Source organism: Pollicipes pollicipes, unplaced genomic scaffold, assembly GCF_011947565.3.
Source record: "Pollicipes pollicipes isolate AB1234 unplaced genomic scaffold, Ppol_2.1 Scaffold_7222;HRSCAF=8563_pilon_pilon_pilon, whole genome shotgun sequence".
NCBI classification, from domain to species: Eukaryota; Metazoa; Arthropoda; class Thecostraca; order Pollicipedomorpha; family Pollicipedidae; genus Pollicipes; species Pollicipes pollicipes.
Window position 1 is genome coordinate 116,429 of NW_023597029.1, and position 12,897 is coordinate 129,325.

The 12,897-nt window shown below is 64.2% G+C and overlaps 1 protein-coding gene across 1 annotated transcript; it reads right to left on the minus strand.

Moving 5' to 3' along the window:
• Nucleotides 1-4,297: 4,297 nt before the first annotated feature.
• Nucleotides 4,298-11,704, minus strand: LOC119109023 (uncharacterized; the record flags this gene model as incomplete). The annotated part of the gene is made up of 10 exons (XM_037232565.1): nucleotides 4,298-4,402; nucleotides 4,746-4,908; nucleotides 5,340-5,380; nucleotides 5,695-5,912; nucleotides 7,451-7,586; nucleotides 8,412-8,593; nucleotides 9,057-9,224; nucleotides 9,938-10,086; nucleotides 10,203-10,314; nucleotides 11,627-11,704. Coding segments are annotated over 10 exons (1,352 nt in total), but the record flags the coding sequence as incomplete, so codon positions are not given.
• Between the last annotated feature and the right edge of the window lie 1,193 nt (nucleotides 11,705-12,897).

Here is a 12,897-nt window from a genome sequence, read left to right on the forward strand (position 1 = left end):
ATCCCGTTCGGGTGCCTGGCCGAAACCCGGCAACGGTCTCCCGCAGCATGAACACGCTCCCATGACACCGACTCCCAGCGTGGGAGCACCAAGGATGCCTATTTGTATCGCGCGCTGCACAAGTCTTTCACGGATAGTCTGTTTTAGGAGGCACGGTGTGCGGTCGGTTGGATAACGCCGCGTTGTGCGCTACCGAGGCAGTATTTGAATGATTGTGTTCATTTCCCGCCCAGCCTGGCTGTGTGGAACGTTCATGCCTTTCTGCAGGAGAATGTGCTAGTGATGGCGTGGCCCTGATTGTGCGTTGTTTTAATCCTTCCATGTAATAAACTTGCGTAACAATGGTTTTGGCCTTGTTGCCGCGTTAGGTTTGAAGGCTGGCCGTAATTACCACGCCGTTCGGCGCTGGTCATCCTAGCATGGCCCCACGAACGGACACTGAATACTGGCGAGGTTTAGCCATGGACGTGTCCCATACGGGGCCGCCCGGGGTCGTGTCGACGTCTGATCAGGATCAGACTTCTGATGGAGACTGATGTGGTCCATTCACGTCTGCGTGCGATGGTCGGGCTCCGTGGCACTACTGACGTGCTACAGCGTCAGGCACGCTGCATTATGGTGTGGAACACTTCCAGGCCGCCTCCTATCGCAGCGTTGCACTGCTGTCATACCTGGTATACACTGGAAGCCGGGTCAGGTGGAGTTGCAGGCATTATCGCCAGAGCCATCGGCCCGTGGCGCGAGCTGTTCAAGCGGACTGGCTAGTGTTGACAGGGTGTTTGCTTGTGAACAACCGACCCTCCTCGCTAACGCCAGCGATGAAGATCCCCTGCGGCAGAACTTCACGAAACTCGTTGGGAACGCGACTGGCAGATCTGCGAACAACCTCTCTTTTGTTTTGCCTTTGGGATGTTGACAGGCTTTGAGTATTTACATGGCGTTTTGCAAATTTGAATGAGCTGAGCGCTTCGGGACGTGTTCCTGTGATTTGAAGGTGATGCTTGGCAACGACCGTGATCACCGGCTAGCCGCGTTCGCCGCTTTCCACCGGACTCACGTGCTCGGTATGGTAGGTGAGGTAACGGGTGTGGTTGATGCGTACACCGCCAATTTTGACGACGGCATCTGCCACCGATCTTGATTGGTCAGCAGATTGCAGATCCGTTGAGTGGTTTTACCCCAGCCTAGTTTTTACCATAATGCCTGACTAGTGGCTAACTAGTAATTCGCCTCTCGGGTCAGCGGCGATGGAACTGATGTGGAGATGGGGAACTCAGTTTCACCTTTTGCTTGCGCCGCCGTAGGGTTTATGTGAAATGTTACTAGGGATTGCTCCTCCCTTGCCCCTCTAGTCTGCCGTTCCTGCCTCAGACCATGACACGTCTACAGATGGGGGGGGGGGGGGAGGAGACAGCGATCATCACCTCCCTGAGTATGAACATGTGGTTTCAGTTCAGTTCCTCCTTCCACGTGACCACTTCGCGTTGCTGCTAGAGCCCAGAGCGCGCAGTATTCGCCTCAGTTTGTTCAGCGTCCGACTGCGCGCGCTGATCGGCGCCGGGGCGCGTCTTGCGGCGGCCGTGCCACTGACGGCGTGACGTGTCCGGCCGGCAGGTGACGAGCGTGCCGCGTGACGGGGCGGCCGGCGGCGTGACGCCGGCGCTGGGCCTCGCCTGGGCCACCCAGGTGACATGCCGGCTCCAGACGACGCGCACCAGGTTCAGCCTGGCGCACCGGTGAGTGCGGCCCGCCACAGGTGGTCGGGGGCGGCCCGCCGGCGCTCGGGCCGCACCGTGACGCGCTGGGGAGGGCCGCGGTCAGACGGCACCCTCGACCTCCCTTGGCGGGGTCTGGCCGCGTGACTGGACTAGCCTGGCTCACAGGACGGCGTCGGTCTTGTCACGGTTCTCCGGCGCTGTGGGCCCCCGATGGTCGAGAAGGCGCGGCCTGCCCGTCCTGTCGGGTCACATCCTACCAGGGCTGATATGTTGCAACTTGCTTGACCGGAGTATTACTGCTGTGGCCAGAGCGATTTCGCTGACGCGGGCGCTGCCGCCAAAGTCGGGGCGGGGCGCCCATTGGCTGTGCTTTTGCGTGGTCTGCTGTAAGGCACCGAATGGTTGCTGGTGTTGTAAATGACCCTGCAAGGCTTGGACATCGATGCTATTACCTGCTAGTGTTAATCGTGGTTTTGGACGAAAATCCTTCATCAGCTTTTTTTTCTCTCATCAGGTTCGTCTAAAAGCACCAAAAGAGTACCGGGAGGCACGGGCGCGATTTCTCTAATTTGGTTCGAGAAGGAAGTAGTTGAACTAATAACAAACACCAAAACTGTCCCCAAAGCAAGGCTCAAAACTAGAACCGGACTGTAACATGCTTGATTATCAAAGAGAGTACGATTAGGTATGGACTGAAATCTCCTCACAGTATTATTGTAGCTGAAATTACATCTGTTTCGTAAACCGCATTACTGACATCTGGCCTCCGCGTGGGGACCCGAACAGCGCTTGCTACTATTGCCTTCAGTATTCACACATCACAGAAACAAGCCTGGCGTGAACACCATCATCAGCATCCCGCAGCTTTGGTGCGTGTCCTGCCCGTGTAACGGCGGCCGGCGTGCCACACCGCAGGGAGCGGCCGTCGGAGGCGGCGCCGCGGCTCATGCAGCTGCGCGTGCACTCGGCGCCCCACCTGGCAGCCGACGCCGCCTACTACCAGATCGAGGCGGGCGGAGTGCGCGGCGTGCCCGTCACGGACAGCACGCTGCTCGTGCCGCTGCCCGACTGAGCGCCGCCGCCTCGGCCCGCCATCGAATCCACCAACTGCTGTGAGTTTGTCAGCGTTGTATGGTTTGCGGTGGACAGCGGATCTGTGTGTTGGCGGTCGGCTTCTCCTGGACGAGCACAGCCATCGGTGATTTGTTAATAATACCGTTTTATACTGTTGTGGTATTTTACGATGCCCTGGTCAATACAGGTGTATGTTCGCCGACCCTGGCTCAGTGCTCATGCTGGCTGCCGTGTTGTGCGGCCACATACCAGCCGGTTGGCCGGCTCAAACCCAGGGCTCGGTACAGTCACGCTCAGGCGCTCCAGCTCCGGCGCAGCTTGACCAGTCCCGGCAGTTACGCTCAGGTGCTGCAGCTCCGGCGCAGCCTGGCCAGTCCCGGCAGTTGCACTCAAGAGCTCCAGCTCCGGTGCAGCTTGGCCAGTCCTGGCAGCTGACGGCTGCAGCGTTGACGTTAGCGTGACCATGTGGCTCGCCTTGACTTGCGCGTTACTCCAAATTTCCTAAGACGCGGGGCTGAACAAACGCCGATTCGACGTCTCTGATCTTTGGGCCCACGCGCGGTTCGTTACTCGAATGCCGACCGCACTGCCGCTCCTCTCACACAGCGCGCTGGGTCTGGGCCCGGCACCTGTCGCCTGCAGCCAGCACGCGTGCTTCGGCTGCCGACCAGGGCCGGCGGCGCCGCACGGGAGCGCGTGACAAAGGCCACCTCTGGCTGTCCGGAGCCCGTGTGTATTTCCGCCGCGGCAGCCCTCCCCGCTCTTCCGCCGTTTGCACAGCACACGCCGTTTGTACACTCGCCTATCACAGTGGCGGCGCGGCGCCCGGGCCGCCCGCGCGTCGTACTCCCGAGTGGTGCCAGCAGCAGTGAAGGCAGCGGTCGCGCCACAGCCCTGCCAGGCTCCAGTAAAACCATCTTCCCGCCCCGCCCCGCCCCGGCGCGCGTAGTGCGCGCATCACAGTATGTCGGGCGGGCGCTTCCCACGAGAGGAGCCACATTCCAGCCCAGAGCGGCGCGCTACAGAGCACCCCGGGTATGGTCGCCGAGGGACAGCAACAAGCAACAGAACAAAGCCCGGCGTATCATAATTGTCTAGGATTATCGGCGTGAGCCGCATGTCCGCCGGCGCGGCGCGCCCAGCACGTCCGGCGCTCTGCCTGCGCCTGCCGAAGGGTGCGGGCGTCGTCGTCGGCCGGCTCGCGAGCAGCCCGGCGGCGCTAGAAGTATCCGCCGTTAGACTCCGAGTCCGAGTCAGAGCCGCACGTCCGCCGGCGCGGCGCGCCCAGCACGTCCGGCGCTGTGTCGGCGCCTGCTGAAGGGTGTGGGCGTCGTCGGCCGGCTCGCGAGCAGCCCGGCGGCGCTAGAAGTATCCGCCGTCGGACTCCGAGTCCGAGTCAGAGCCGCACGTCCGCCGGCGCGGCGCGCCCAGCACGTCCGGCGCTGTGGCGGCGCCTGCTGAAGGGTGTGGGCGTCGTCGGCCGGCTCGCGAGCAGCCCGGCGGCGCTAGAAGTATCCGCCGTCGGACTCCGAGTCAGAGCCGCACGCCATGCTCATGGAGTTGAGCTGGGCGGTGGGCGCGGCGTCGGTGGGGCCTCCGCACGCGCCCTCCTGCGGCAGACACGGACGATGGGTCAGCGGCACGCCGGCCCGGTCAGCTCGGCGGCGCACAGACGCCTCGGCGCTGGAGGCGCGCTTGGTCGTCACTGACTAGTGTCAAGTGCTTTAGTACCGATCGATGATCAGAATGGCAACAATACACCACCAGTGCAAAACGGAACAGCGCTGACCTGGGTCAAGAGGCCGTGGCGCAGGATAGTCACGGATGGACAGACACCCCGAGCAGCGGCGGCGGGAAGGGGGCACACCAACCAGCCCAGAAGAGCACGCACGGCCACCGGCCGAGCCGCGCCGTTCTGCGCCGAGCGCGGCTGCGTGGCCGCGGCGTACTCACCCCGTGCGCCCCGCCCACAATGCGGCCCAGGCCCGCCATGTATTTGCCGTAGTGGGAGCCGGCCCAGTAGACGTGGCCGCAGCTCTGGCACACGTAGAAGGTGTCGGTGGCGTCCAGAGTGGTGGTGTGCAGGCCGGCCGCCTGCACCAACACCGTGCAGTCGCTGGAGGGGCAGGGGGAGGGAGGTCAGTCGGACCACCGCTGCACAGCCCGCCGCGACAGGAGACCCGCTGCGGACGCCGCTCTCCCGGGCGGGCAGCCAACAGCGGGTGACGAATCGCAGCTGTGCGACGCTGCGGTCGGAGCGAACACGCCGCCAGTGACAGCGGCCGCGCTGCTCGAGCCGCCACGGCACAGCACATCCACTGGTCTGCCGCGACTGTCCAGCGACAGCAGGCGCCACGCCAACCTCATGATACGGTGACGTGTTGGTATTTCGAGCGAGACGTGAAGCCCCACAAGCCAGCCGCTTCCCGACGCATCTCCCTGTAGACCACCCATCCCGTACGAGCAGATGGCCTGGCCCGCTTTCCCACAGTCCGTGCCTCGCTGGCGTCCCCGTCCGCGGGAGCGGCGCGCGCCGTCTCGGCTCACCTGACGGCGCCTGTGTTGAGGTCGACCAGCGGGCCGCCGGGCTCGAGGTCGACGTATTCGGGGCGCCGCCCGGCGCCGCGGCCGCCGCTCACCAGCCGGTCCCGCAGCTGGCGCATCACGCCGCCCGGCACGTGCCAGTAGTCGCCCGAGTTACAGTGCTGGCGGCCGAGCCACCGTCGGTCACGTACGAGTTATGGATGTCGCGACGGAGTTACACGGGCGCTACCATCATGCGCGGGTGTCACGCATGTCACACTTGTCACAGAGATGTCGCGCGGCGGTGCCAGAGGCGTCCCACGACGGTCGCGCAGGTGGCACGGCCGTGACACGTGGTCCGCGGCCTGCCGAGCCCCACCTGACAGCGGCGCAGCACATCCTCGGGAGCCACGTCCAGCATGAAGTGGCGGACCACCTCCTCCAGCTGGTCGGCGGCACGCTCCGCCGCCACGTGGTAGCAGTGGCCGGCCGGCACAAGGCCGACCATGCGCCGGTGCAGGGCGCGGCCGCGCGTCAGGATGATGCGTCCCTCGCGCTGCGCCAGCACCACGCACGTGTCGTGATCCTCGCCGTTCTCTGCGGGCACGACCGGCGCGGGTTCGCGGCGCTCGGTGGCGGCGGGGTTGGGCGCATGTCTTCGTCCCCAAGCCGACGCAACAGGTCCAATTGTTGGGTGGGTGTCGGGCGGCGGGAGCAGGGGTCGTCCCACGGTCACAGCAAAACGCCCAAGGTATTATTCACGCGCACGCACTGCTTTTGATCGACACGAGCGAGAGCAACAGAGTTCATCTAAACAGGTTACCCGGAGCTGCGATGGCCCGACCAGTGCACATCTGGGGTACTTGGCCACGTAGCCCTGAGTCAGATCCGTCATAAACGCCGCTGGAGTTCACATGGCATGCCACTCGTCAGCGCTTCAGCGCCGGTCAACTGAACCGTGCTTCCACGTGCCGTTGGTGTCATCGCATGGACGAGGTGTTGTTCATGGGTATTGGCACGAAAGCACAAAACAGCATCAACAAATTGCGAATTGTGGGCACCGTTGACAGGTAAACCACACATATCGATAGCCTGTAGCTGTCGAGTACCGAAACTAGCTCTTGTTTGTACGATTACCAATGCCAAGTATCAACATTCGTAAAGTGAACACTCAAAACAATCGCAGACAGCATTCCGCTATTTTGCTAATAAACCAAGACCATCAACTGTTGAATTATTAATTGCAATTATGAATCACCATAAAAACGAAACCTACGCACGCACGCACGCACGCACGCACGCACGCACGCACGCACGCACGCACGCACGCACGCACGCACCAGCTTGCACCAGCGTGTGGCGTGGCCGAAGCTCCCAGCGCCCCGACTGACCGAGTGCTGGGATACTTGTCACACGGCAGGGGCACACCGGCGCTGTGGCGGTGCTTACATTCTAAGACAGGGGCAATCACTTTGGTTGGAAGGGGCAAAAAGCATGACCGAGTACGACTGCGTCGGCCCCGCAGCGCCCTGACTGACCGAGTATGACTGTCGGCTCCCCAGCACCCTGACTGACCGAGTATGACTGTGTCGGCCCCCCAGCGTCCTGACTGACCGAGTATGACTGTCGGCTCCCCAGCACCCTGACTGACCGAGTATGACTGTCGGCTCCCCAGCACCCCGACTGACCAATTATGACTGTCGGCTCCCCAGCACCCCGACTGACCGAGTATGACTGTCGGCTCCCCAGTGCCCCGACTGACCGAGTATGACTGTCGGCTCCCCAGCACCCCGACTGACCGAGTATGACTGTCGGCTCCCCAGCACCCCCGACTGACCGAGTATGACTGTCGGCTCCCCAGCACCCCGACTGACCGAGTATGACTGTCGGCTCCCCAGCACCCCGACTGACCGAGTATGACTGTCGGCCCCCCAGCGCCCCGACTGACCGAGTATGACTGTCGGCCCCCCAGCGTCTTGACTGGCCGAGTATGACTGTGTCGGCCCCCCAGCGTCCTGACTGACCGAGTATGACTGTCGGCTCCCCAGTGCCCCGACTGACCGAGTATGACTGTCGGCCCCCCAGTGCCCCGACTGACCGAGTATGACTGTCGGCTCCCCAGCGCCCCGACTGACCGAGTATGACTGTGTCGGCTCCGATGCTGCGCAGCTTCTTGCCCAGGCCCTGCACCATGGTGTCGCACACGGCGCGGAACGCCGCCGGCCGGATGGCGCGCGCGTTCGGCGGCGGCGCGTTCTCCAGCTCGGGCCCCTGCGGCCGACGGCGGGTCACACCGGCGCTGTGGCGGCGCTTACATTCTAAGACTGGGGCAATCACTTTGGTTGGAATGGGCAAAAAAACAAGGGCTCCAACAAACATGATAACCTGCCCCAGCGATTGCCTCATTTGCGAAAAAGCCCCCGGATCTGGCGCGCTTCCTTTCGAGATTGTGGAAGCTTCCACGCCGACCCGTGGCAATACCTTTGAGACCAGGCAGCGGCGAGGCCTGGGGGCGCGGTTCTGCACGTCTCCGTACCTCAGGCGGGGGGGGGGGGGGGGGCGGCACAGTTCTGCATGTCCCCGCAGCTCAGGCGGGGAGGACCGGCGGCGCGGTCCTGCACGTCCCGGCACTTCAGGCGGGGACGGCCGGCGGCACGGTTCTGCACGTCCTTACACCTCAGGCGGCTCGTGACGAGCCACCGAGCTGTGCCTGTGTCGGCAACTTTGGTCTTAGCGCGGCTACCGCAGGTGCAACCGAGTGAGGGGTCGGCCGGCCGACGCCTGGGTACGCGGCTGCGTCGGCGAACGGGGACCGACGGCCGCCACCAAACGCGTCCGGCAGATCAGGTGCAGGCGGAAGCTGGTCTCGACCGCCACCGCGGCGGGTCTGTGCATGGCACGAGTCACCATCGCATGCCAGATGCCAATGGTGGAGCTCCGGCATGCGATAACACCACAGCAGCTGGCGGCAGCGGCCGGCCATGACCGCTGAGTGACGCGGCACTGACAGACAGGAGGGGGGGGGGGGGGGGGGGCGGACCGACACCGGCAACAGGGCGCAGCCTGCCCGCACGGCATCCCGTGGACGGCACTGACCTTGCCCGCGGGCGCGGCGGGCCTCTTTTTCTGCTTGTTCTTGGCGGCCGACGGCGCCTTGGCGGGCGCCGCGGTGTTTGTGATGATGCACTTGAGAACGGCGGCCGGCGTGGTGCCCTCGCGGTCGTACAGCGCGTCCCGCAGTGTGTTGTATACCTCGATCAGGCAGTAGGCGTCCGAGGCTGTCCGACACAGGACAACACCGGTCACCGTAGCGACAGGACGGTGAGCGGGGTCTCACCCGAGAGCACAACCACCCGCATGTCAACACGAGGTCGAACCATACGCAGCGTCCCCTTAGGTCCGGCACAGCGCGTCAGCAGGCAGGTCAATCAAACCGTCAAATCATGATGCGCTATACTGTCATTGTCATTGGGCTTTACGACGCACCCAGTTGCTGAGATTATATGACATCGTCTGCCTCTCACCCTGGCAGGAATGGCAGGCAGTGTCGGGAATCGAACCCCGTACCTCTGGTTTCCCAGACGCACAGTGGTTAACGCAGACGTGTTAACCACTCCGCTACCGGCACCCCCGATGCGCCATGTTGGTGGCGGGGCCGGGCGGCCCGGACCGTCACTGGACGACACCTCTGTCGAGCCCCCGCCGCCAACCGGCCGACGCCCGGCGCTGACGGCCGCTCACCGGCGTACTGCAGCTGGCTGGAGCGCAGCGGACGGCGACCCCAGTTGGAGCACTGTTCCTCCTTGTTGAGCGGCTTGCCCAGGCACTTGCGCACCAGCTCGCTGAGGCCCTTGACCGCTTCCTTGGACTTGCGGCGGCCGGCGCCGTCCTGGCCGCGCGCGGCCGGCGCTGACGGCAGAGGCGCAGCCAGCGTCATGCTGCGTAGCTAAATAGTCTCCCAAATCTCAACACTCATCACTAGAACTGCCTTTCGGTCGCTGTTGTGTGTGTGATTGGGGCTTTACGACGCACTCAGCTGCTGAGGCTATATGGCGTCGCCCGCCTCTCACCCTAGCAGGAAGGGCGGGCACTGTGGGGAATCGAACCCCGTACCTCTGGTTTCCCAGACGCGCAGTGGTTGACGCAGACGTGTTAACCACTACACTACCGGCACCCCTTTCGGTTGCTAAAAGAGTGGTTAGTTTTCATTCATATCATTACAGGCATTATTGATTGCCTGCGCGCGCGACCGCCGGACTGACGAGTCATGCAATGTGGACACAGTGACCGGACTAGCGGTTCGTGCACGCGGCGGCCGGACTGGCGACTCATGCAATGTGGGCACAGTGACCGGACTAGCGGTTCGTGCGCGCGGCGGCCGGACTGACGAGTCATGCAATGTGGACACAGTGACCGGACTAGCGGCCTGCGCGCGCGTCCTGAGACCCATCGAGTATTTACACGACACGCGGCCTTAGCGTTCATGCCACACGAGCGAGCGACCGCATAGCGTGAGGAACCGCCGGCCGCGGAAAGGCCGCGGGACGCCGCCGGCCGCGAAAAGGCCGCGGTGGCGTTCATATACGGCCGCGAACATGTTCCCGTCCAGACGGCTGCCTCACCTTCCTTGTACGGGAAAATGTTTGGAAACGCCTCCTCGACACGACTGCCGAGGGTTTGACGTCCATCATGTTCTTCTTGCCCATGATGGCCTTCGCGAATGACGGCACTGAACTCTCCAGCATGTCGAAGTCGCTCACCTGGTCGTACCCTGGCCGGCAGAAGGGTCGCTCAGTCGGACGCACCAAACGCGCACAACGTGACTCCAGGACGCGGTCCGCAGCCACCGGAGATTGGGCGCTCGAGGTGCGCGCCGCGCCCACCTACCCAGTTTGAGGTTGTCTCCGCAGAGGATGGCGGCGCCGAGCCTCTCCATCAGCGGCGACACCACCGTCAGCTGCAGCAGGTCCAGCACGTACACCAGCCGGCTGGTGGCCACCTGCCGGTCACCGCGCACGCGCCGCCGTCAGCCCACGGTGGGACAGTCCGACCTGCCGCGGCCTCCACCCGTCAGAGCAGAGACCAGCGGCGGTCAACCCGTGTACAGCGCAGTGCAATCTTACAATATGGTGTGCCACAACATGCGTGAAGAGGGTCTCACGTTAAGTCAGCACTCAAGAGGAGCGTAGAAGTCGTGATGCTGTCTAACTGTCTCGCCACCAGCCATGCGGTCCGGGTGGTGTGTAAGATTTGAGTGGCAGTCACGTGTGCGCGTGCTGCATCAGCCTCCCTTTACATACTTGCGCATGGATGAAAATCTGCTGATTGGATTTCGTGTGAAATATACGAATATGACTATGATATCCACAGCGGCCGGCTTGGGCTGACCACACGGCCACTGGCCACACAGCTGCCAGCAGCCACGGCGGCCGACTGACGCTCGCCACACGGCCACCGGCCACGCGCCCGTCGGCAGCCTCAGCGACCGACTGGGACTCGCCACACCGCTACCGGCCACACAGACGCCGGCAGCCACGGCGGCCGACTGAGGCTATCCACACGGTCACCGGCCACACAGCTGCCAGCAGCCACGACGGCCGACTGACGCTCGCCACACGGCCACCGGCCACACGCCCACCGGCAGCCTCAGCGACCGACTGGAACTCGCCACACCGCTACCGGCCACGCGCCCGTCTGCAGCCACGGCGACCCGACTGGGACTCGCCACAAACCGCTACCGCCAGACAACGCCGGTAGCCACGGCGGCCGACTGAGGCTGTCCACATGGTCACCGGCCACACAGCCGCCGACAGCCTCGGCGACCGACTGGGACTCGCCACATGGCCACCGGCCACGCGCCCGTCGGCAGCCTCAGCGGACCGACTGGGACTCGCCACACCGCTACCGGCCACACAGACGCCGGCAGCCACGGCGGCCGACTGAGGCTGTCCACACGGTCACCGGCCACACAGCCGTCGGCAGCCTCGGCGACCGACTGGGACTCGCCACACCGCTACCGGCCACGCGCCCGTCGGCAGCCTCAGCGACCGACTGGGACTCGCCACACACGCTACCGGCCACACAGCTGCCGGCAGCCACGGCGGCCGACTGACGCTCGCCACATAGCCGCCGACAGCCACGGCGGCCGACTGAGGTTCGCCACACGACCGCCCGATGACCTCCACCGACCATGTCAAGATGACCCCGGTGAACCCGAGATGACCCCCAGCCGACCCGTCGCCCGCGCGCACACCGGCCGGCAGCGCGGTGTGGGCGGGGCGTCGGGACGCAGGCCGGCCGACGCAGCTCACCTGGAGCAGCGAGACCCTGTTCCAGTCTCGTACGGTGATTGGCTTCCACTCGGCGTCCAGTCCAAGCACGCCGTCGTACTGTCAACAGGTGGCAGCACCGTCAGTCGCAGCCCAGACCGGCAGGAGGCGGCATCGTCGGCGCAGCAGCAGACCGGCCGCATTTTCTGATCCCCCCCCCCGCACCCCACCCCGTCACTGTGTGCACAGCGGCTCGTCTGGCGGCGGGGCAACGATAACTGGTAATCTTCATACCACCATCAGACAACGGTGCCAGAACTACCCGCCCCACAATCATCACGGCCGACTCTCGCCCTACCATTGCAACCGCCAAGGACTGGGGAGAGGGAGGAGGAAACCCCAGGCACTGTCCTGAGGTCACTGTAGTAGCTGTACTGAGCAGTCGGAACATATTAGCCTCAATAACTAGACACCGGGCACACACAGACACAGTAGAGAGCTCACCACCACGCGCGGGACCGGAGCCCAAACTGGGTGTACGTAAAGCTCTCCCGTCTGTCAGCACGTGACTTCAGCTGCATGCAAATGATTATTCGTCGGCACGGGGCCACTCTGAGGAGTGCCCAACGACAGTGGGCCGCGGCACCTCGTCCGCTCCGGGGCCCACTTGAGGAGTTGTGCTAACTCGGCAGTGAGCCGGGTACTCGTCCGCTCCGGGGCACTCTGAGGGGTGTCTAACTCGGCAGTGAGCCGCCGCACCTCGTCGGCTCCGGAGCCACTCTGAGGAGTGTCTAACTCGGCAGTGAGCCGTGGCACCTCGTCGGCCACCGGGGCCACTCTGAGGAGTGCCTAACGACAGTGGGCCGCGGCACCTCGTCGGCTCCGGAGCCACTCTGAGGAGTGTCTAACGACAGTGAGCCGCGGCACCTAGTCGGCTCCGGGGCCACTCCGAGGAGTGTCTAACTCGGCAGTGAGAGCCGCGGCACCTCGTCGGCTCCGGGCCACTCTGAGGCGTGTCTAACTCGGCAGTGAGCCGCGGCACTCGTCGGCTCCGGAGCCACTCTGAGGAAGTGTCTAACGACAGTGAGCCGCGGCACCTCGTCGGCTCCGGGGCCACTCCGAGGAGTGTCTAACTCGGCAGTGAGCCGGGCACCTCGTCGGCACCGGGGCCACTCTGAGGAGTGTCCTAACGACAGTGGGCCGCGGCACCTCGTCCGCTCCGGGGCCACTCTGAGGAGGGTGTCTAACGCGGCAGTGAGGAGCGGCACCTTGTCGGCTCCGGGGCCACTCTGAGGGGTGTCTACTCGGCAGTG